The sequence below is a fragment of the Callithrix jacchus genome, chromosome 12, assembly GCF_049354715.1.
Source record: "Callithrix jacchus isolate 240 chromosome 12, calJac240_pri, whole genome shotgun sequence".
Lineage (NCBI taxonomy): Eukaryota > Metazoa > Chordata > Mammalia > Primates > Cebidae > Callithrix > Callithrix jacchus.
This window is the reverse complement of record NC_133513.1, coordinates 55,298,365-55,318,957: the sequence shown is the minus strand read 5'-3', so window position 1 is coordinate 55,318,957 and position 20,593 is coordinate 55,298,365. Positions and strand designations below refer to the sequence as shown.

The following is a 20,593-nucleotide window of genomic DNA, read 5'->3' as shown; positions in this document are numbered from 1 at the left end:
AAGACTGTATGTTACAACCATATAATTTACTGATATTTTGTAGTTAAAAATAAAATGATTCACAGCCCTAGAAAAGAGAATAATTTAATTCAATGTAGCATAAATCCCCAGAATTAATTTAGGATGATTTACTACCTTTTTGATAGCCCTTTAGTCCAACTTTCAAGTTTTTATAGAAAAAAATGAAAAGAGAATAATGATTTTAGGGTTTTAGCTTGTGATAGAATGTCCTATCTACATATGAAACAAATCCCAGTGCTCTGAAAAGAGAAATGGTTTGGATAATTCTGAATTAGGAAAAAAAAAATTTCTATTTGGCTTTTGATGAATTATGCATTTTTTTTTTTTTTTTTATTCCTGTGGATTTGTCTTTCCAGTTAGATACTGCTTAGGCTAAAATGAAATTGGTTTTCAATCTGTTCTCTTGCTTATACCAATTTACAGTAGGGCCAGTGGGATGTTAGAAACAATCAGCCTAAGATTAAAAAATTTGTAGTAGATAATATACAAAGTGGATAATATACATGTATTTAGTTGAGAGTTGGCTACAGATAAGAGACTTCTGATTTTGTTCCTCTCCTGGCTGTGTATTTTTTTTAAACACTGTGATTCTGCTTGTAGCAAAGAGCTGCTGAGTTACATCTGCTTAGGCCTAATTAACTCTGTTGGTTGGTGTCAGATGAGAGCTAATTTTGAGATTAAATTGAGGATTGGGGTGTGTGTCATGGCTGGGGGAGGGGAGAAGGAGGATCTAAGGTGGCTTGATTGTTTTACGTAAGATCAAAATGCAGTTATTCACAGTTCTTTTAAATTTATTTTTTGCTTTTCAAGTAAAAATAATCACTGCTGTTCTAAAGTGTGACTTGTGTCAATACATATTTGCTATTATGGAAACTGGTACATCTTTCTTGTAGGTGAGCTTATTGGTCATATCTAGATAGTCCATTCAGCACCTAGGTCCCTGGTGGCCTTTGGGACAGTGAATACTGCCCAGAAAGTGAATGCTGACCTTAAAACAACTTTTGACTTTATCTTTTTTTCAGGTAAATGTTATATCTGTTTGGCTATTTGAGTCGTAGTGGATTTTGTTTTTGTTTTTTTTCCATGATGAGATTCTTTCTTTGGAATCTATCACAAACCTGATTTTAAAAATTTGAACAGGTCTGGGCTTAAGGATGAAATTTACTTCTTTAGGCACTTGGCTTGGGTCCTCGGGGCTTCATTTTCCATCTCAAGTTCCTTGCTTATAAGAATCTTTCAGTGGTCTGAAATAATTAATATAACACCTAATGTAGTATGATAACTCCTTGGAGCTGTTTGTCTTGAATGGTTGTGCAGATCCATGGATGGTTGCTGAATTTAAGGAATTCCTTATGTCCAAAATGAACATTTCCTTTTTTCTTTTGGCAGATTTGCCTGAAGACCTGGATAATCTCCATTTTTGTCATGGGCTGTTAAAACGTTTGAAGTTCCAATTCTGGTACTTTCCCTTATTTTATTACATTTTTAAGGTACAAAATGACAGTCTTACTGAAATGTGTTGGTAATGGATATAAATGATTGTTTAATGGATAAAAATGATTGTGGGTAAAGATTGTGGGCTGGGTGCAGTGGCTCATGCCTGTAATCTCAGCACTTTGGGAGGCTGAGGTGGGTGGATCACCAGATTAGGAGTTCGAGACCAGCCTGACCAACATGGCAAAACTTCATCTCTACTAAAAATACAAAAATTAGCCAGGGGTGGTGGTGGGTGCCTATAATCCCAGCTACTCAGGAGGCTGAGGCAGGCGAATTGCTGGAACCTGGGAGGCGGAGGAGGTTGCAGTGAACCGAGATCCAGTCATTGTACTTCAGCCTGGACAACAAGAGCAAGGCTCCGTCTCAAAAAAAAAAAAAAGAAAAAAAAAGATTGTGGTAAAAGCATGTAGTGAAGGTATATTTTGGGTATCTATTAGTTATGAAATGCTTTTTTTTTTTAGAGATGGAGTTTTGCTCTTGTTGCCCAGGGTGGAGTGCAGTGGTGCGATCTCGGCTCACTGCAACCTGTGCCTCCCAGGTTCAAGTGGTTCTCCTGCCTCAGCCTCCTGAGTAGCTGTGATTACAGGCGTGTGCCACCACTTCCATCTAATTTTTTGTATTTTTAGTACAGATGGGGTTTCACCATGTTGGCCAGGCTGGTCTCAAACTCCTGACCTCAGGTGATCCACCTGCCTCAGCCTCCCCAAATGCTGGGATTACAGGGGTGAGCCACTTTGCCCAGCCATGCATTTTGTTTTAATATGTGTTCATTTGCTTGTGTAACCAAAACACCTAAAAGCAACTTGGCAATATTGGATACTTTTCCTGTGACCTCTTCTACTTTCTGCAGTTATATTTTGTGCAGTCAAATTAAATTAGTTGTGATTCATCCTGAATAAATGATGAAAGATTAAATAATTGCTTGGATACAGTGAAATGTCTTCTAATGAAATTTTGCCTGAAACCATTTTACTTTGGAAAGATCAATTTCCTGTTCTAAACTTACTGACACAGAATGGTTCCTGTGTTCTATCCTGAAAGTGGTTGCACTGTAAAAGCCAGTGATTTCATTCCTAATCACACTGTGTTCCAAGTCTAACATTTTTGTCAAGGGTTTATATAATGACACAAAACAAAGTACTTACTAGATTGTAGAAGACATAGATGACAGAATCAAGATTCAAAACAATCTTTAGCAGGTTGGAAGATAGACTTAAGTCAGCTAGATGAAATTGAACTGTAATAAACTTTAGATTCTAGCATTTCAATTTGCACAAGGAAAGGTGTGGAAAGATTCAACTTGACAGTACTTTTTGAAAAAAGATCTGGGAGTTTTAGTTGGACTGCATGCCCAGCATGGCCACTTGTGTGGCAGGGGTATTGAGGAAGTTCCTGTAATTTGGGTTGCATTTATAATTGGTTGCCTGAACTGTCTGATTTTAAGATGGCCATTAGCCAAACTAGTGAGCAAGCAAGAGAAGGTGGTGCTTTGAAACCATGTGATATGTGGAAGGGTTAAGGAACTGGGATATGAGTGGTCTAAGGTATGGTTGGAGGTAGCATGGGGTTTGGTGGTTAGCGGTTTTCAAAAGGTACTTGTTTTCAGACATCTGAAGGCCTGTCATTGAATAAATACTAAGAATTGTCTTGGGATTGTTCCAGGGAATAGGACTAGTGGGTAGAAGTTATGGGGTGTCAGATTTTTGCTTGGCTGAGCAAGAAATATAGCTAGAGCTGTGCAACAGTGGGGTGAGCTGCCTCAAAAAGTGACCAATTATCAATCACTGGAAGTATTTTAAAAATGTGAAGACTCAGTGCCCATCTGTTTGGCAGGGATCTTTTATTGGATAACTAGAGGTTGGACTGGATGACCTCTATGGTCTCTTTAGCCCCAAGTTTCTGAATCTGAGGGGAAAATGAATAGAGCGAATTTACAGCTTACTGATCACAGAGGGAACAATCTTGTTTAAACTGCCTCTTTCAAGGTGGCATTTTGAGTTGGCATTTAAAACTGTACCATTTGAACATATGGTTCAATGATCCAATTGTTTTTCAGCAACATTCCAGGATCTCTGAGAGCAAATACTATATTCTTCGGTATATCTGGCTAAAGTTTTTGAGGAAAGATAGTTTTCTCCTTTTAGGTATATTCTGTCTAAATACATAACCAGCGATATCTTTAATTTTGTATTTTATTAGAAAATGTTTGAAGTATGTAGATGTTGCATTTGTTGAAAGTGGTAACTACTATATGTTGAATATTAGATAATCTGTTCATTTAATCTTCTCCATAATCCTGTAAGAGATATACCAGTATTGCCTACAAGTAAAGTGACTGAAGCTTAAGTTACTTACCCAGGGTTTCTTTCACTAGACATGTGGTAGAGCGTGGGTTCAGGCCCATGTTGGTCTTTTTGCAAAGGCAGAACTAGCTAGAGCAGGCAGTTGTGGCTCAGGTAAGAACAGTGATGGACTTAGTTGCATTTTAGAATTGGCTGGGCGCAGTGGCTAACACCTGTAACTCTAGCACTTTGAGAGGCTGAGACAGGAGGATCACATGAGGTCAGGAGTTTGAGATCAGCCTGGTCAAAATGGCAAAATTCCATCTCTACTAAAAATACAAAAATTAGCTGGGCGTGGTGGCACATGCCTGTAATCTCAGCTACTTGGGAGGCTGAGGCAGGAGAATCGCTTGAACCCAGGAGGCAGAGATTGCAGTGAGCTGAGATTGCACTACTGCATTCCAGCCTGGGTGACAGAGCAAGACTCTATCTCAACAACAACAACAACAACAACAACAAAAGAATTAATAAGAATTAATGGTGTTTGAGTCTTAAATCTGTTATTGATTCTTACCTTGGGTAAATTCCATCTTCTCCTGAGCCTCAGTTTACCCACAGAGTTGTCCTGGAGTTTAAGTGACAAGTTACATATGAGCACACTCTGTACACTTTAAACTATAAAAAGAATTTAGAAGTGGATGTTATCATTGGTGAGCAAGATTAGAGCTCAGGTTTGGCTCATTTCCCAGGCCAAGACTCTTTTTCTTGGTAGGCTCTTTGTAGATGTACTTAATACCAGATTGGAGATCTAGGGTGGTTTTTGTATATACCAGGCATCTCTTGGAACAAATACCACTGTCCATCTGGAATCAGATTTGTATATACCTTTCTCGTATTGAGCTATTTAATGAGCTAACAGGGTATTAAGATAACTAGAATGTTCTACTACTTAAAAGTGAAGGGTTATGTTACTATATTAGTTTCAGTTTTCCAACATATGGGTTAGAGGCTGTCATAGACCCTTTGTTAAAGGGATAGGGGATATGATTCTATAGAAGTAGCTAGATGGGAAGTTTTTTTATGTGTGAGACTTGGGAAATACAATATCTAGCTGAAAGCAGGATTATTTACTCTTTTTAAAGATTTCTTGAAATGAGTTTAATGTATTTTCATCAGATTTTTTGTATCATAGACTTATTCTTTGATGTGTATTTTGTGTTTATGGCAGACATATACCTTGAACCACTTTTATATAATTTTGTTAATTTCAATAAAGATACTTAAATGTATAATTTAGATGTGATTGTGCCCCATAAATAACTTCATATAAGAAGTGAAAAAATTCTAAAAACAATTCCTTCTCAGACTGTGACCCAATTTCTTGTTGAAAAATATAGTCACTGTGGCTGTGTTATGTAATACCTGCCTGTCAGTGCTTCTGTGGTCATTCTGTGTCTGCAAAAGTAATGCTAAAGAATCTTTTAGTTTATTTGTGTAAGTTTCATTATTAAGAATCTTTCCCCTCTTTTTATCCTTTAAGGTCTTGATTTCCCAGTTAAAGATGTTCTTCACCTGAATGCAGTCTTTCCTGTTGGTAAAATAAGACAACCCTCAACATTGCCTGTTTGTCTGCTTTTGAATCTCTTAAGGATGGATGTTTGAAAGATGTTGCTTAATACAGTGTGGAATACTCTGTCCATTTGTTGAATTGTAAATGACTTTCAAATGTGCAAGTTCTGTTGAATACAAAGAGAACCTCTATGGGTAACTTTTGTGTTGAAGAAGTCATTTGTCAACCATGGTAAAACTTGCAAACCCACTTTATACAGAGTGGATTCTTGAAGCTATACAGAAAATAAAAAAGCAAAAGCAAAGGCCCTCTGAAGAGAGAATCTGCCATGCCGTCAGTACTTCCCATGGGTTGGATAAGAAGACAGTCTCTGAACAGCTGGAACTCAGTGTTCAGGATGGCTCAGTTCTCAAAGTCACCAATAAAGGCCTTGCCTCCTATAAGGACCCAGACAACCCTGGGCGCTTTTCATCAGTTAAACCAGGCACTTTTCCTAAGTCAACCAAGGGGTCTAGAGGATCATGTAATGATCTCCGCAATGTGGATTGGAATAAACTTTTAAGGAGAGCAATTGAAGGACTTGAGGAGCCAAATGGCTCCTCCCTGAAGAACATAGAGAAGTATCTCAGAAGTCAAAGTGATCTCACAAGCACCACCAACAACCCAGCCTTTCAGCAGCGCCTGCGACTGGGAGCCAAACGCGCTGTGAACAATGGGAGGTTACTGAAAGATGGACCGCAGTACAGGGTCAATTATGGGAGCTTAGATGGCAAAGGGGCGCCTCAGTATCCCAGTGCTTTCCCATCCTCGCTCCCACCTGTCAGCCTTCTACCCCATGAGAAAGACCAGGTAAGTGAAGGAGCAATGTTCATGCATTCTCACTACTGTCCTTTTGTCTTTTACAGTTTCACTTAAGTTTTGTGTGGATAAAAGTTCCCAGCAAAGTTTGATAAAATTGAATGTTTTGCCTTAGAGCAGGCTTTTGTATTTTATTTTATTTTATTATTTATTTTTTTTGAGACAGAGTTTCACTCTTGTTACCCAGGCTGGAGTGCAATGGCTTGATCTTGGCTCACCGCAACCTCCGCCTCCTGGGTTCAGGCAATTCTCCTGCCTGAGCCTTCCGAGTAGCTGGGATTACAGGCACGCACCACCATGCCCAGCTAATTTGTTTGTATTTTTAGAAGAGATGGGGTTTATTGTATTGCATTGTGTTGAGGATTTCCTCATAGATTGGCCAAGAATTTAATGGAACAATCATGTGGTTTGTTTTTAAGCCCTAATTTTGCTAATTGGTTGGTGCCTGAAGGGACCAGGAAGGATAGCATTAATCTTCCTTCCCCCAGGCAGGGTCATATATATTTCAGAAATGTAAGAAAGGCCATCCTATATTTTTCTCCTTGTTACTGTTTTTCAAAGTAGACTCCATAGACTTTTTATCTTCTTTTTCTTTTTTTTGAGTCAGAGTCTTGCTCTGTCGCCCAGGTTGGAGCACAATGGCTTGATCTTGGCTCACTGCAATCTTTACCTTCCAGCTTCAAGCGATTCTCCTGCCTCCCGAGTAGCTGGAATTATAGGTGCCCACCACCACGTCTGGCTAATTTCTGTATTTTTAGTAGAGACAGGGTTTCACCATCTTGGCCAGGCTGGCCTGGAACTCCTGACCTCAACTGATTCTCCTGCCTTGGCCTCCCAAAGTGGTGGGGGATTACAGGTGTGAGCTACCAGGCCTGGCCAGACTTCTTTTTTTTTTTTTTTTTTTGAGACAGAGTCTTGCTCTGTCACCAGGCTGGAGTGCAGTGGCGTGATCTTGGCTCATTGCAACCTCTGCCTCCGGGTTCAAGCGGTTCTCCTGCCTCGGCCCTCCGAATAGCTGAGACTACAGGCATGCGCCACCATGCCCAGCTAATTTTTATATTTTTAGTAGAGACAGGGTTTCACCATGTTGACCAAGATGGTCTTGATCTCTTGACCTTGTGATCCGTCTGCCTCAGCCTCCCAAAGTGCTGGATTACAGGCATGAGCCACCACTCCCAGCCTTCAGACTTCTTATTTTAATGGTGATAATCTATGCATTTAACAGTTATTTTAATATGTGACCTAAATCCCTTGTTTCAATTTAAAGTCATTTTTTATTGTCCACTTCTCTGTGTTGTAGGTGAATGTTTATTTTGTCTCATACAGTATCTTTTTAAAATACTCTGATTTCTTGGGCCTTATTTTTTCTATAGTATTTACAAATATATGACAGAATTCTCTCTGCATTACTGCTACCACTTTAAGTCTTTGGTTGAGTAGGATTTTTCTTTGTTTTGTTTCAAAGCTGCTGTATTTAATTACTAAACTAAAAACAAAGTAGAGCAGCAGAAAGTTATTTATAGTCCCTGTCCAGTTTTGGGGTTTGTTCTCTGTCTTTTGGGTGAGCAAATACATTGATACCAGTTAATTTTATTAATACATGTTATAAAACATTAATTGTTGATAGAAAAACGTGGTTTTGGCTGGGTGGGGTGGCTCCTGCTTGTAATCCCAGCTCCTTGGGAGGCCAGGGTGGGAGGATTGCTTGAGCCCAGGAATTCAAGACTAGCCTAGGCAACATAGTGAGACCTCCGTCTCTACAAAAAATTAGCCAGGTTTCGTGATGCACATCTGTAGTCCCAGCTACTCAGGAGGCTGAGGTGGGAGGATCACTTGAGCACAGGAGGTAGAGGCTGCAATGAGCCTTGATTGTACCCTAGCCTGGGTGACAGAGAGAGATCCTGTCTCAAAGATAAAGAAAGGAAGAAATAAAAGGTGGTTTTATCTTATGGCTTACTGCAGCCTTGACCTTTTGGAATCAAGTGATCCTCCCAAGTAACTGGGGCTATAGGTGTACGCCACCATGCCCAGCTAAGTTTTAAAATTTTTTGTAGAGATGGGGTTTTGCCATGTTGCCTGGGCTAAGTACAGTTAAGAAACAATTGAAACACATGTGTTAGGAAAAGTTATGCTCCTCTTCTTTGGATACCATGAACCCTTGAAATGGAACCTGTTTTCCTCAGTGCTTTAGCTGGTAGAGGCCCATCTAAAGCATGTGAACTTTAAATCAGCCCATGGAAAGGCAAACCACTTGGTCCTATAAATTAGATAAGACCAGGTAGTTTGTCTGTGGGCTGATCTAAAAGGCCTGGAGTGCAGTGGCACCACCTCGGCTCACTGCAACCTCTGCCTCCTGGGTTCAAGTGATCCTCTCACCTCAGCCTCCCAAGTAGCTGGGACTATAGGTGTATACCACCATGCCTAGGTAATTTTTGTACTTTTTGTAAAGATGAGGTTTCACCATGTTGCCCAGGCTGGTCTCCAACCCCTGGACTGAAGACATCCTCCCACCCTGGCCTCCCAAGATGCTGGGATTACAGCCATGAGCCACTGTGCATGGCCAACACTTTTATTTCTTAACTGCATTTTTGTTTCATTAGTCTTTTGGATCAAAAGGATTTATTTGATCCTTAGGTGGTGGTTGTGTTTGTGTAACCAATCTTTAGTTCTCTGTGAGAGAATGTGGCCATAAAGAGAGAAGTACACTTACGAAATTTTCTTCTTAATAACATTTGTTTAAAGAAAATACAAAAAGTGACTTAAATCCTAATTCATGTATCTGACATAGCCAAATCAGGCACCTCTGTTTTTAATTATAAAACAGTTTTTTTGGTGGGGGGGCGGGTACAGAGTCTTGCTCTGTTGCCAGGCTGGAGTGCAGTGGCGTGATCTCGGCTCACTGCAACCTCTACCTCCCAGGTTCAAGCGATTCTCCTGACTCAGCCACCCTAGTAGCTGGGACTACAGGCATGTGCTACCATACCCAGCTAATTTTTTGTATTTTAATAGAGACAGGGTTTCACCATGTTGGCCAGGATGGTCTTGATTTTCTGACCTGGTGATCCACCCGCCTCAGCCTCCCAAAGTGCTGGGATTATAGGCGTGAGCCACTGGACTCAGCCTTAATTAAATATCTTTATAAAAGCTTATACTATGAAGAAATTCCTTAAGGGACTGTAGAGCCATTTCTTGATGGATTTGGATATCTCTGTTTTTTAAAATATGTATACTACCTTAAGGTATGTTAAGGTCTTATAATGATCAGGTACATGGACTAATTCAGGCAGCTTTAGGCAATTTAATAGTATGTTTCAATAATTTTGTGATTCAGGGATAATTTTACTTGTGATAGAGGAGTCAGTACAAATTTTCCACAGTCCCTTCTGATCTTTTGCTTTAACCTTGCTTATCATTTCTTGCTAACCTTATCATATTTTTTTCAGGGAGCATCTGTACAGAAGTATTTTTAGTCTAAAGGAAAATTCATGTCTGAAAGTGTCTTAAGATTGAGAGTAGAGTAATTTATTGCTTAGCAGGCAATTATTACTGCTCTATTTATGATGCTGATCTTTAAATGGTCTAGTTAGCATCGTGCTATAATGAGTAAAGCTGAGAAATGTTTTCTAGAATTTTTACTTATTGAAATTTGGAGGCTAATTCTATTATCATTTGATTCTTAAAAAATGGAAATAAATAAAAATCAGTTCAAACAAATTTGGTAACATGTTTGTATTCTTTAATAGCATTTTTGGCTGGGCGCGGTGGTTCACGCCTGTAATCCCAGCAGTTTGGGAGGCTGAGGCAGGTGGGTCACAAGGTCAGAAGATTGAGAACATCCTGGTCAACATGTGAAACCCCGTCTCTACTAAAAATATAAAAAATTAGCCAGGTGTGGTGGCACCTGCCTGTAGTCCCAACTACTTGGGAGGCTGAGGCAGGAGAATCACTTGAACCCCAAAGGCAGAGGTTGCAGTTAGCCAAGATCGCACCACTGCACTTCTGCCTGGGGACAGAGTGAAACTCTGTCTCAAAAAAAAAAAAGCATTTTTCTTAAAAAATGTGATAAAATTACATCATAATACGTTACCCTTTGAGATTAAAAGTGGTAAATTGTTTAAAATCATGTAAACTCACCAAGTAAATATAATAGAAATTCTTAGCCTGGGATCCACAAATGAGCTTGGGTAGATATTCCACAAATCCCCTGAAATAGAATGTAAAGTCATGTGTGTATTCACATTTTTCTCTTTTTCTTTTTGAGATGTAGTTTCTTTCTCTTATCACCCAGGCTCGAGTGCAGTGGCGGGATTATGGCTCACTGCAACCTCTGCCTCCTGGGTTCACGCGATTCTCCTGCCTTAGGCTCTTGACTAGCTTGGACTACAGATACTGGCTACCATGCCTGGCTAATTTTTTGTATTTTTAGTAGGGACAGGGTTTCACTGTGTTAGCCAGGATGGCCTCTATCTCCTGACCTTGTAATCCGCCTTTCTCCACCTCCCAAGGTGCTGGGATTACAGGTGTGAGCCACCGTGCTGGGCCCGTTGTTCTTGATGTGCTCTATAAGTCATAGAGTTTGCATTGCATTGTGGGAGGAAATTTATGATATAAATGAAAACAGTTCCGAAATGGAGTGATCTCAATTACAGTTTAGTCAACTAATGCCTTTTTTCTTTTTGAGATAGAGTGTCTCTCTGTCCCCCAGGCTGGAGTGCAGTAGCATGATCTTGGCTCACTGCAACCTCAGCCTCCCAGGTTCAAACAATTCTTGTGCCTCAGACTTTAGAGTAGCTGGGATTACAGGTATGTGCCACCCCACCTGGCTAATTTTTTTATTTTTAGTAGAGATGGGGTTTCATTAATGTTGTCCAGGCTAGGTCTCGAACTCCTGGCCTCAAGTGATCTGCTTGCCTTAGCCTCCCACAGTGCTGGGATTATAGATGTGAGCTACCACACCACATGCCCAGACTAAGTAATGACTTTTGTTTTTTTGAGATGGAATCTCGCTTTGTTGCCCAGGCTGGAGTGCAGTGGTGCTATCTTGGCTCACTGCAACCTCTGCCCCCTGGTTCAAGTGATTCTCCCACCTCAACCTCCCACATAGCTGGGATTGCAGGCATGTACCACCATGCCCAGTTAATTTTTGTATTTTTAGTAGAAATGAGGTTTCACCATGTTGGCCAGGCTAGTCTCAAACTCGTGACCTCAAGCGATCCCTACCTACCTCAGACTCCCAAAGTGCTGGGATTACAGGTGTGAGCCACTGCACCCAGCCATGACTTTCAAAGAAACTGTTATTCTGGTTACTTTTTTGAGCAGTTACATTAAATGTAAAACCAAATAAAAATAGTAAAAATAATAACTAACATTTTGTAACTGTTAAATGCTGGCGCTATTCCAAGTACTTTACATTTATTATCTTTTTGACTCATCACAATAACTGCAAGGGAGGTTGATTATTACCCTTATTTTACAGGTGAAAAAATGAGGCTGAAAGCTTGAGTGATTTGCCCAAGGTCACTGATAGAGCTAGTGAGTGGTGAAGCCAAGATTCCGCCAAGACAGTCTGACTCCAGAGCTCTTTACCACGGGGCAGTAACACTGGTCAACAGTGGTGGCTTTTTATTAACAGTAAAAGTATCTCTTCCAGTTCTTCAAATGATTAGAAGCAGTTTTGCCCCAACAAATAGATTTCCATCCATCATTTTAAATTTGGTAGTTGCAATAAGCTTATTGCAGTTTTTAAAGTAGATACTATTTATAATATTCGCAATATGGAAAGGCAGTAGAGAAAGTAGTAAGTCTCCGTCTAATTAGATTTAACATCATCATCATTCCGATGCATGACTGCTAGGAGGAATACAGTGCAAGTTAAAATATAAGGGCTCCTTCCTTCTGAAATGTAATTGCACATCTTCTGATAGTCTAGAATTCAAATTGGATATTACCACACTGGCTCCTTAACATACATTCTTTGTATTTATTTAAGAAAGCTCTCTTGGTGAGGTGATATGGAAATGAGTTAAACCACAGAAGATAAAACTTGTTATCTTTGACTTGGTGAGGGAGCTCCTAAAGGATAGTATTAGTGTTTCTCATTAAAAGTAGTAAAGCTCAATTAGGTCAGATTATGAGGACTTTGGAAAGTCAAATATTCTTTTTTTTTTCTTTCTTCTGAGACAGAGTTTTGTTCTTCTTGCCCATGCTGGAGTGCAATGGCACGATCTCCAGATTCAAGCGATTTTCCTGCTTCAGCCTCCCGAGTAGTTGGGATTACAGGCATGAGCCACCACACCTGGCTAATTTTGTATTTTTAGTAGAGGTGGGGTTTCTCCATGTTGGAAAGGCTGGTCTTGAACTCTGAACTCAGGTGATCTGCCCACCTCTGCCTCCCAAAGTGCTGGGATTACAGGTGTGAGCCACCATATCCGGGCTGGCCAGAAAGTCATATATATATATATATATATTTTTTTTTTTTTTTAAGGATGGGGTTTCACTGTGATGGCCAGGCTGGTCTTGAACTCCTGACCTCAGGTGATCCACCCACCTCGGCCTCCCAAAGTGCTGGGATTATAGGCGTGAGCCACCGCGCCCAGCTGGAAAGTCATATATTAGAAGAGAGACTTCTGTTATCACTGTGCACTTTGGAGCATTAAGGTTCCATTTGAATGTTTGAGCTTTAGCATTTTTATAAAATCAGTTTAGTTCCATTTTAAAATAAATTCTTTGGTATTTCACTTTAGTGAGAATGTCTCCATAAAATTTATTAAGTGTCAAATCTTGGTCTATTTCCAGTGTAGTACATAATGTGGGAATTCTCATTCCAACATTGGCATCATAGTTGGAAGTTGGGACACTTTCAGTATCAAGTAGGGCTTTGGATGTTTTTCTCTTGGAGAAATAATTGTATTAGAATCTTCCAAAAACCTTCAAACATAATTACAAAAACAGTGATACTATCAATATCATTACTGTCAATAAGAAAAAAAATGATTTTTAAAAGGAGTTCAGATGATCAGAAATGCAGTTGAAAGACAAATGTAGGACATGTTGTGTGTGGTCTTGGCTTGTTCAGTTTTTCATTCTATTTCTCCTGCCCCTTTTAGAGAGATACTTCGTTAGGGTTTTTGGCAATGTTATTAAATATTTCTGTAAATAGAAGATAAATTTATATCCTCAGCAGTTTCTTGTGTTGTATAGATGCCATGAATTAGATAACTTTATTTTTAGATTTTCCTTTCTTCTGTTTTCTCCGTTCTGTTCTTCTTAGCCAGTCCCCTTATCCCTGCCCTAGAGTAGACCCTCCTCATCTGTTCTGGGACTTTTCCAATAGCCTGTACTTTTATGAAGGACCATTCGTTAGTTCATATTGTTCTTTGATGTGGCAGGCTTCCAGAAGTCTCTCAGCCCTAGGGGAATTGTTCATAGTCTCAGGCGACTCTGGATCTTTCTTGGCAGAAATGTGTATATTTTTTATCTGCTAATTATAGAGCCCAAATGTCCTCCTCTCTGTTGACCTTCTTAGTTTTCCTTTGAATTGGTGTCCTTTGTGTTGCAGATGTCATCTTTCTCAACGAGTGCTTGATTATGTATATTTAACTGAAAATCGAATAAATCTCTATATACAGTAAAATATATTCAGAATCACCTGCATTTTGGAATTGGTATGGATAAAGTCACTTTAGGAATGACTAAAGTCAGACAGAAACCTATTGTAATGTGAAAGACTAGGTGGATCAAATACTTGCTGTTTCAGGGTCATGGAAGGAAATAAAAAGCAGTTCATGTTCTTCTTATAATTAAGCTTCAGAAGTTCTTCAGAATAGCAGTGTCTGAGGACTGCTTTTGTGAGCGGGTAGTACCAGTTGTTCAGACATTGTTGAGAGAGCACACGGATTGTCTCAAACTAGTTAGTTGGGTCAAGGGAAAGATAAAATGAAGAGTGAATGAGTCTTTCTATTGTACCCTGAGGCATGACAGTGTGTTCCACTTTTGAGCTTTTATCAAGATGGGACTTGTCTAGACTTCTAATGAAATGGGCTTCAGGTAAAGTAGAAACATTATGTCAAAAGGATTTTTGATTGTTCAAATGAATGTTAAACAGTCTTTTAACTCTTTGGATCTTGGATATGTTTGATACTTGTGATACTTCACTGCAACACATGATCCTGTCCTGAATGATTAGCAGCTTTCAGGAGTTACTCTTGTATTCCCAGCTACATCTGTGATACTTTCAATGCTAAGAAAATCTGTATTCTCTAGCTTTGAAGTTATTTAACAGTTGAGTACTATTTGCTGATTTATTTTGATTTTGTCTTAAATGACAAAGATTTTATTCATCCTTTCTCTTCAAACATTTTTAAACAAACGGTACATTTTAATGTTTCTCAAAAATGAAGGTCTGTATTCTTTTTATATGATTTATCTTTGTATGTTATTATTATTTTTTTTTCTGAGACAAGGTCTCACTCTGTTGCCCAGGTTAGAGTACAGTGGTTTGATCATGGCTCACTGCAGCCTTGACCTCTTGGGCTCAAGTGATCTTTGATACCCCCACCTCAGCCTCCTGAGTAATTGGGACTACAGGTGTACACTACCATGTCTGGCTAATTTTTTTTTTTTTTTTTTGAGACAGTCTTACTCTGTCGCCCAGGCTGGAATGCAGTGGTGTAATCATGGCTTACTGCAGCCTCAACCTCCCTGGGCTCAAGTGATCAATCCTCTCCCCTCAGACCCTCAAGTAGCTGGGACTACAGATATACACCACTACACCCAGCTAATTTTTGTATTTTTTGTAGAGATGGGGTTTTGCCATGTTGCCCAGGTCTTGAACTCCTGAGCTCAAGCAGTCCACACATCTTGGCCTCCCAAAGTACTGGGGTTATAGGCGTGAACCACTGTGTCTGGCTTGTTATTTTTAATATATAAGAAATGCCTTTTTTTTTAAAAGACAGTCTCACATCTTGCTTTGTTGCCCAGGCTGGAGTGCGGTGGTGCCATCTCGGTTCACTGCAACTTCCACCACCCAGGTTCAAGCAATTCTCCTGACTCAACCTCCTGAGTAGCTGGGGTAACAGGCATGAGCCACCATGCCTGGCTATTTTTTTTTTTTTGTATTTTTAGTAGACATGGGGTTTCACCATATTGGCCAGGCTGGTCTCAAACTCCTGACCTTGTGATCCGCCCGCCTTGGCTTCCCAAAGTGCTGGGATTACAGGCATGAGCCACCGCACCGGCCCATTGTTTTATCGTGACAGTAGCAATGCATTTTAATTATTAAATTCTTGACTTTTTGTTTTATTTATAAACTTCCTTTTCTTGGCCCTGCACATTAAACTATAGTAGATTAGGTGAAACTGTTCTCTGGTCACACTAGCATTTAAAATGTGAACCTGAATCTTCTCAGGTACTTTCATCTCTCCAATCTATTAATGTTCCTGAGTACATAAACATCAATTAGCTCACCAAATTAAAGTTAGCAAATGCGTCAGCCATGTAATTTGCTTGTGACATTTTGAGTTAGCAGGGCCATGAGGGAAGTATGTTTTTGTGAGTGGGTGTGCTTATCTCTCTCTAGGTCTTCAGGTGGTGATGGGAAGTTGTATATGTAAGAGAAGGAGTTGTGGCAGTGCATGTTGTGAAATGTTAAATGTACATATGCCTCTGTTTGGGTCAGAACCACTTTACCAGAGAAGTCTCCAAGAGTTGCAAACTACATATTTCTTTTTCCTTATATAAGTGAATCTTTTAATTAGCATAATATTGTGTAGAGTGTACATTTTTTTTCTGGTTTTGTTTTATGAAAGGTGATATTTTGAGAAATCTGCAAAATGAGCAATATAGACAAAGTTTTAGAATGAATGATACTAGATTTAAACTATGATGCTGATCTCTGCAAAGATACAAAATAAATACTAATCAGTGATCTAAGCAAAATCCAGGAAGGATCTGTGTTAATTTGACAAGTGGGTTTAGAATTCTTTAGCCACCATTTTTTAGAAACCAGCTTTGTTCATACATCCTTTTTCTAATTTGCTTCACTTTTGATCTTTGATAAACCAGCTGCAATTTGGTTTCATTAACAAACTTAACTGGTTAACAGATGTTTGTTTTGGCCTGATTTTGTCCTTTCTATTAGAAACAGCATAGGCATACATAGAAACCATGCTGGGCCTTTTCCTGTCTGTAGCTAGAGAGGCGTTATCGAAGAGCAACTTAATTTTACTTACAAGTTCAATTTTTCTTCCTCAATATTATTATTATAGGTATACAAACATTTTAGCTTTTGTTTCCACCATTAGGGAGGTCTTTTATTGTTAATCTTCCATCTGTTAGTCCAGTATATACTCCTCACCCCCCTTTTTAGCATTATAAAATCTCAGCACGCAGGGAAAAAGGTACTATTGCAGGAGAGGTAATTGAGATATCAGTGACTCTTCCACAGTTCAAGGGAAGGAGTGGAACTAGCCTGGTGAATTTAGATAATTTCTTCCGTCTTCTTTGATGTCAGTGAGCTGCCATATGGAGAGCAGTGAGGCCTGCAGGAAGGAGGTGAGCCTTGGTCTAGGCCGCCTGGGGTGTTCAGAGTGATATGGGCTGAGAGCCAGAGGCAGAGCTTGATTGTTTCTGTAGTAGTTTCTGATGTGACCAGCTGTACTTTTTGTCCAGAGTTTCTCCATAGTGCTTGCCACCCTCTCCAATCATAAATGGGTATGGTGAGGTTTAAGAAACAGATCGTAATATTATATTGGGAAAGAGAAACAATAGTAAGAAGAGAAAAAAATGTACTAAAATTTAGCATAAGGCCATTAAAAGATGACTCCCATTTGATATTTGACCAACTTGTTTCTAAAATTAGTGTTGTAGACACTTCTTTTTTCCTTTTTCTGAGACAGAGCCTCACCTTGTTGCCCAGGCTGGAGTGCAGTCGTGTGATTCCGGCTCACTGCAACCTCTGCTTCCTGGGTTCAAGCAGTTAGTTCTCCTGCCTCAGCCTCCCAGGTGGCTGGGATTACAGCTGCACGCCACCACACCTGGCTAATTTTTTGTATCTTTAGTAGAGGCAGGATTTCACCATGTTGGCCAGGTTGGTCTTGAACTCCTGACCTTCCAAAGTGCTGGGATTAAGGTATGAGCTACTGTGCCCGGCCTGTAGACATTTCTGTCTTATAACAAAACCCAGCTTTAGCTATTGAGCCTTGAGTTATGAGTAAAGCAGCAGGAAACAGGATCTGCTGGTAGAAGAGTATTGGCTCTTTGAAGAACATCGGCTGTTCTAGGTGGACTCCTGGCAGTGTACGAGCAGACCTGGGAAAGGTAGGCATGGAGGACACTAGGAAGGTATTTCTCTCTTATCCTTTATAATTTATAAAATTATAGTATTTCAGAAATATTGAAAGAATAGTAAATACTCTATTTCTTTCACGTAGATTCACCAATTTTAACATTTTGTCACATTATTTCTCTTCCTGTGTGTATATGTTTTTATACATGGGTGCATATATATATATATATATACACACATATATATATATGCAGTATATTTTTGGCTGAACTGTTGGCAAATAAATGGCAAATATTATATTTCACCCACAAATACTTAATAATATATCAAAAATGTTCTCCTATATACCACAATACTTTTTTTTTTGAGATGGAGCCTTGCTGTTGCCCAGGTTGGAGTATAGTGGTGTGAATTTAGCTCACTGCAACCTTAAGCGATTCTCCTGCCTCAGCCTCCCGAATAGCTGGGACTGCAGGCACACACCACCACGCAAGCTAATTTTTGTATTTTTAGTGGAGATGGGGTTTCACTATGTTGGCCAAGCTGGTCTCAAACTCCTGACCTCATGATCCACCCACGTTGGCTTCCCAAAGTGCTGGGATTACAGGCGTGAGCCACTATGCCTGGCCTACCGCAACACTACTCTGCAAAAAATTCAGCAGTGGAATGAGTGTTAACTGATAGTCCATATTTCCCCAAATGTCCCCAGAGTCTCTCAACTACTGACTTTTTTTGAGACAGAGTCTCGCTCTGTTCCCCAGGCTAGAGTGCAGTGGTGTGATCTCTGCTCGCTGCAACCTCCATCTCCCAGGTTCAAGTGATTCTCCTGCCTCAGCCTCCTGAGTAGCTGGGACTACAGGTGTGTGCCACCATGCCCAGCTAACTTTTTTGTATTTTTTAGTAGAGATGGGGTTTCTCCATGTTGGCCATGCTGGTTTTAACTCATGACCTCAGGTGATCCACGTGCCTTGGCCTCCCAAAGTGCTAAGATTAAAGGCATGAGCCACTGTGCCTGACGAACCTTTGACGTTTGATCCAGGATCCAACCAAGGATTATGTATTGGATTTGGCTGTCATGTCTCCTTTAATAGAGAACAGTTTTCCCTCCATTTTTCTTCTGAAAACGTTGACTTTTTTGAAGAGTCTAGGGTAGCTGTTTTATAGGATGTCCCACAATTATTATTTGTCTGACTGTGTCTACATGATTAGATTCAGAGTAAATGTTTTTGACAAGAATAGTGTGTAGGGGGCTGGAAGTGGTGGCTCACACCTATAATTCCAGCACTGTGGGAAGCTAAGATGGGTGGATTGCTTGAGCTCAGGAGTTTGAGACCAGCCAGGGCAACATGGTGAAACCCCGTCTCTGCAAAAAAATCAGGGGGTGTGGTGGCGCGTGCCTGTAGTCTCAGCTACTTGGGATGCTGAGGTGGAAGGATCGTTTGAATCTGGGAGGTGGAGGTTGCAGTGAGCCAAGGTTATACCACTGCTCTCCAGCCTGAGCGACAGTGAGACTCCGTCTCAAAAAGGAAAAAAAAAAAAAAAAAGAAAACATACTGTGTGGGAGATGTTGTGTATTTCTTCTTGTGAGATTGTGAGATACCAGGAGATAAATAATTTCAGGTTGTCTCATTACTGGTGGTGCTTATTTTATCAGTTGGTTAAGGTTGCCTGCTAGATCTTTGTTTATAAAGGCATCTTTTCCCTTTTGTAATTAACAAGTAATTTGTGCAGTAATACTTTGAAACCATATGAGTAACCTTTCACCCAGTGTATATTAGTTTTCTATTGCTGCCGTAACAAATTACAGCAACTTAGTGGTTTAACACAACACAAATTTATTGTCTTACAGTTCAGTAGGTCAGAAGTCCAACATAGGTCTTAGGTTAAAATCAAGGTGAAGGCAAAATAATGTTATTTTCTGGAGGCTCTAGGAGAGAATCTGTTTCCTTGCTTTTTTGAGCTTCTAGAGGCTGCCTATATTCCTTGACTCATGGTCCCTTCCTCCATCTTCAAAGCCAGCAATGTTGCATCTCTGACCATTCTTCTACAGTCACCTCTTCCTCTTACCACACCGCCTGGACAGCTTCTCGGCTTTTAAAGGATGCATATTATTAGATTGAGCCCACTTGGATGATCCAGATAATGCCCTTATCTCACAGTCCTTAACTTTATCATATCTGCAGGTTTATTTTGCCATCTAAGGTTCTGGACATTGGGAAGAAAATGTTTTGGCCAGACGTGGTGGCTCATGCCTGTAATCCCAGCACTTTGGGAGGCCAAGGTGGGTGGATCACTTGAGATGGGGAGTTTGAGACAAGCCTGACCAACATGGAGAAACCCTGTCTCTACTAAAAATACAAAAAATTAGCTGGGCGTGGTGGTACATGCCTGTAATCCTAGCTACTGGGGATGCTGAGCAGGAGAATCGCTTGAACTTGGGAGGCGGAGGTTGCGGTGAGCTGAGATCACGCCGTTGCACTCCAGCCTGGGCAGTAAGAGTCAAACTCCGTCTCAAAAAAAAAAAAAAAAAGGAAGTAGACATTTTTTGGGGCCTTTATTTTGCCTGCCACACAGAGTTTAATATTGTCACCTAAATCAAATTTTGCATTGGGGTTTGCAAATCCTTGAAGGTTTTTGGGCTATGGTGGACCATGGTCAAGTCTGCTTAGAAAGGAATGCGGGCCAGGTGCAGGAGGCTCACATCTATAATCCTAGTGCTTTGGGAGGCCAATGCAGGTGGATTACTTGAGGCCAGGAGTTTGAGATCAGCCCAAACAACATAATGAGATCCCGTCTTTAGAAAAAAATTTTAGAAAATTAGCCAAGTGTGGTGACACACAACTGTAGTCCTAACTACTTGTTAGGAGGCTGAAGTGAGAGGATTGCTTGAGTCCAGGAGTTTGAAGCTGCAGTGAGCGATGATTGTGGCACTGCACTCCAGCCTGGGTGACTGAGCAGGACTCTTACTTCTTAATTAGAAAAAAACCCAGAAAGGAATGAATCACAATTTATGAGAGTAATGCTAGCTGAAGGCTGGGAGTCAAGAGGCCTGAGTTTTGAGTCTCATGGTACATCCTGAGT

The 20,593-nt window shown here is 40.2% G+C and overlaps 1 protein-coding gene across 17 annotated transcripts in view; it reads left to right on the top strand.

The window, feature by feature from the left end:
- The window catches only part of KAT6B (lysine acetyltransferase 6B), a 208,091-nt gene that overhangs the window by 14,105 nt on the left and 173,393 nt on the right, over positions 1–20,593 (top strand). For 9 of the 17 annotated variants that reach the window (XM_078345539.1, XM_078345536.1, XM_035267890.3 and 6 more), the window contains exons 2-3: positions 1,411–1,480; positions 5,341–6,219. In XM_078345539.1, the coding sequence (XP_078201665.1) occupies positions 5,599–6,219 (621 nt within the window). In that variant the 5' untranslated portion in view covers positions 1,411–1,480; positions 5,341–5,598. The remainder of the gene's footprint in view (positions 1–1,410; positions 1,481–5,340; positions 6,220–20,593) is intronic. The other 8 variants (XM_078345540.1, XM_035267893.3, XM_035267898.3 and 5 more) reach the window with 1 other exon arrangement.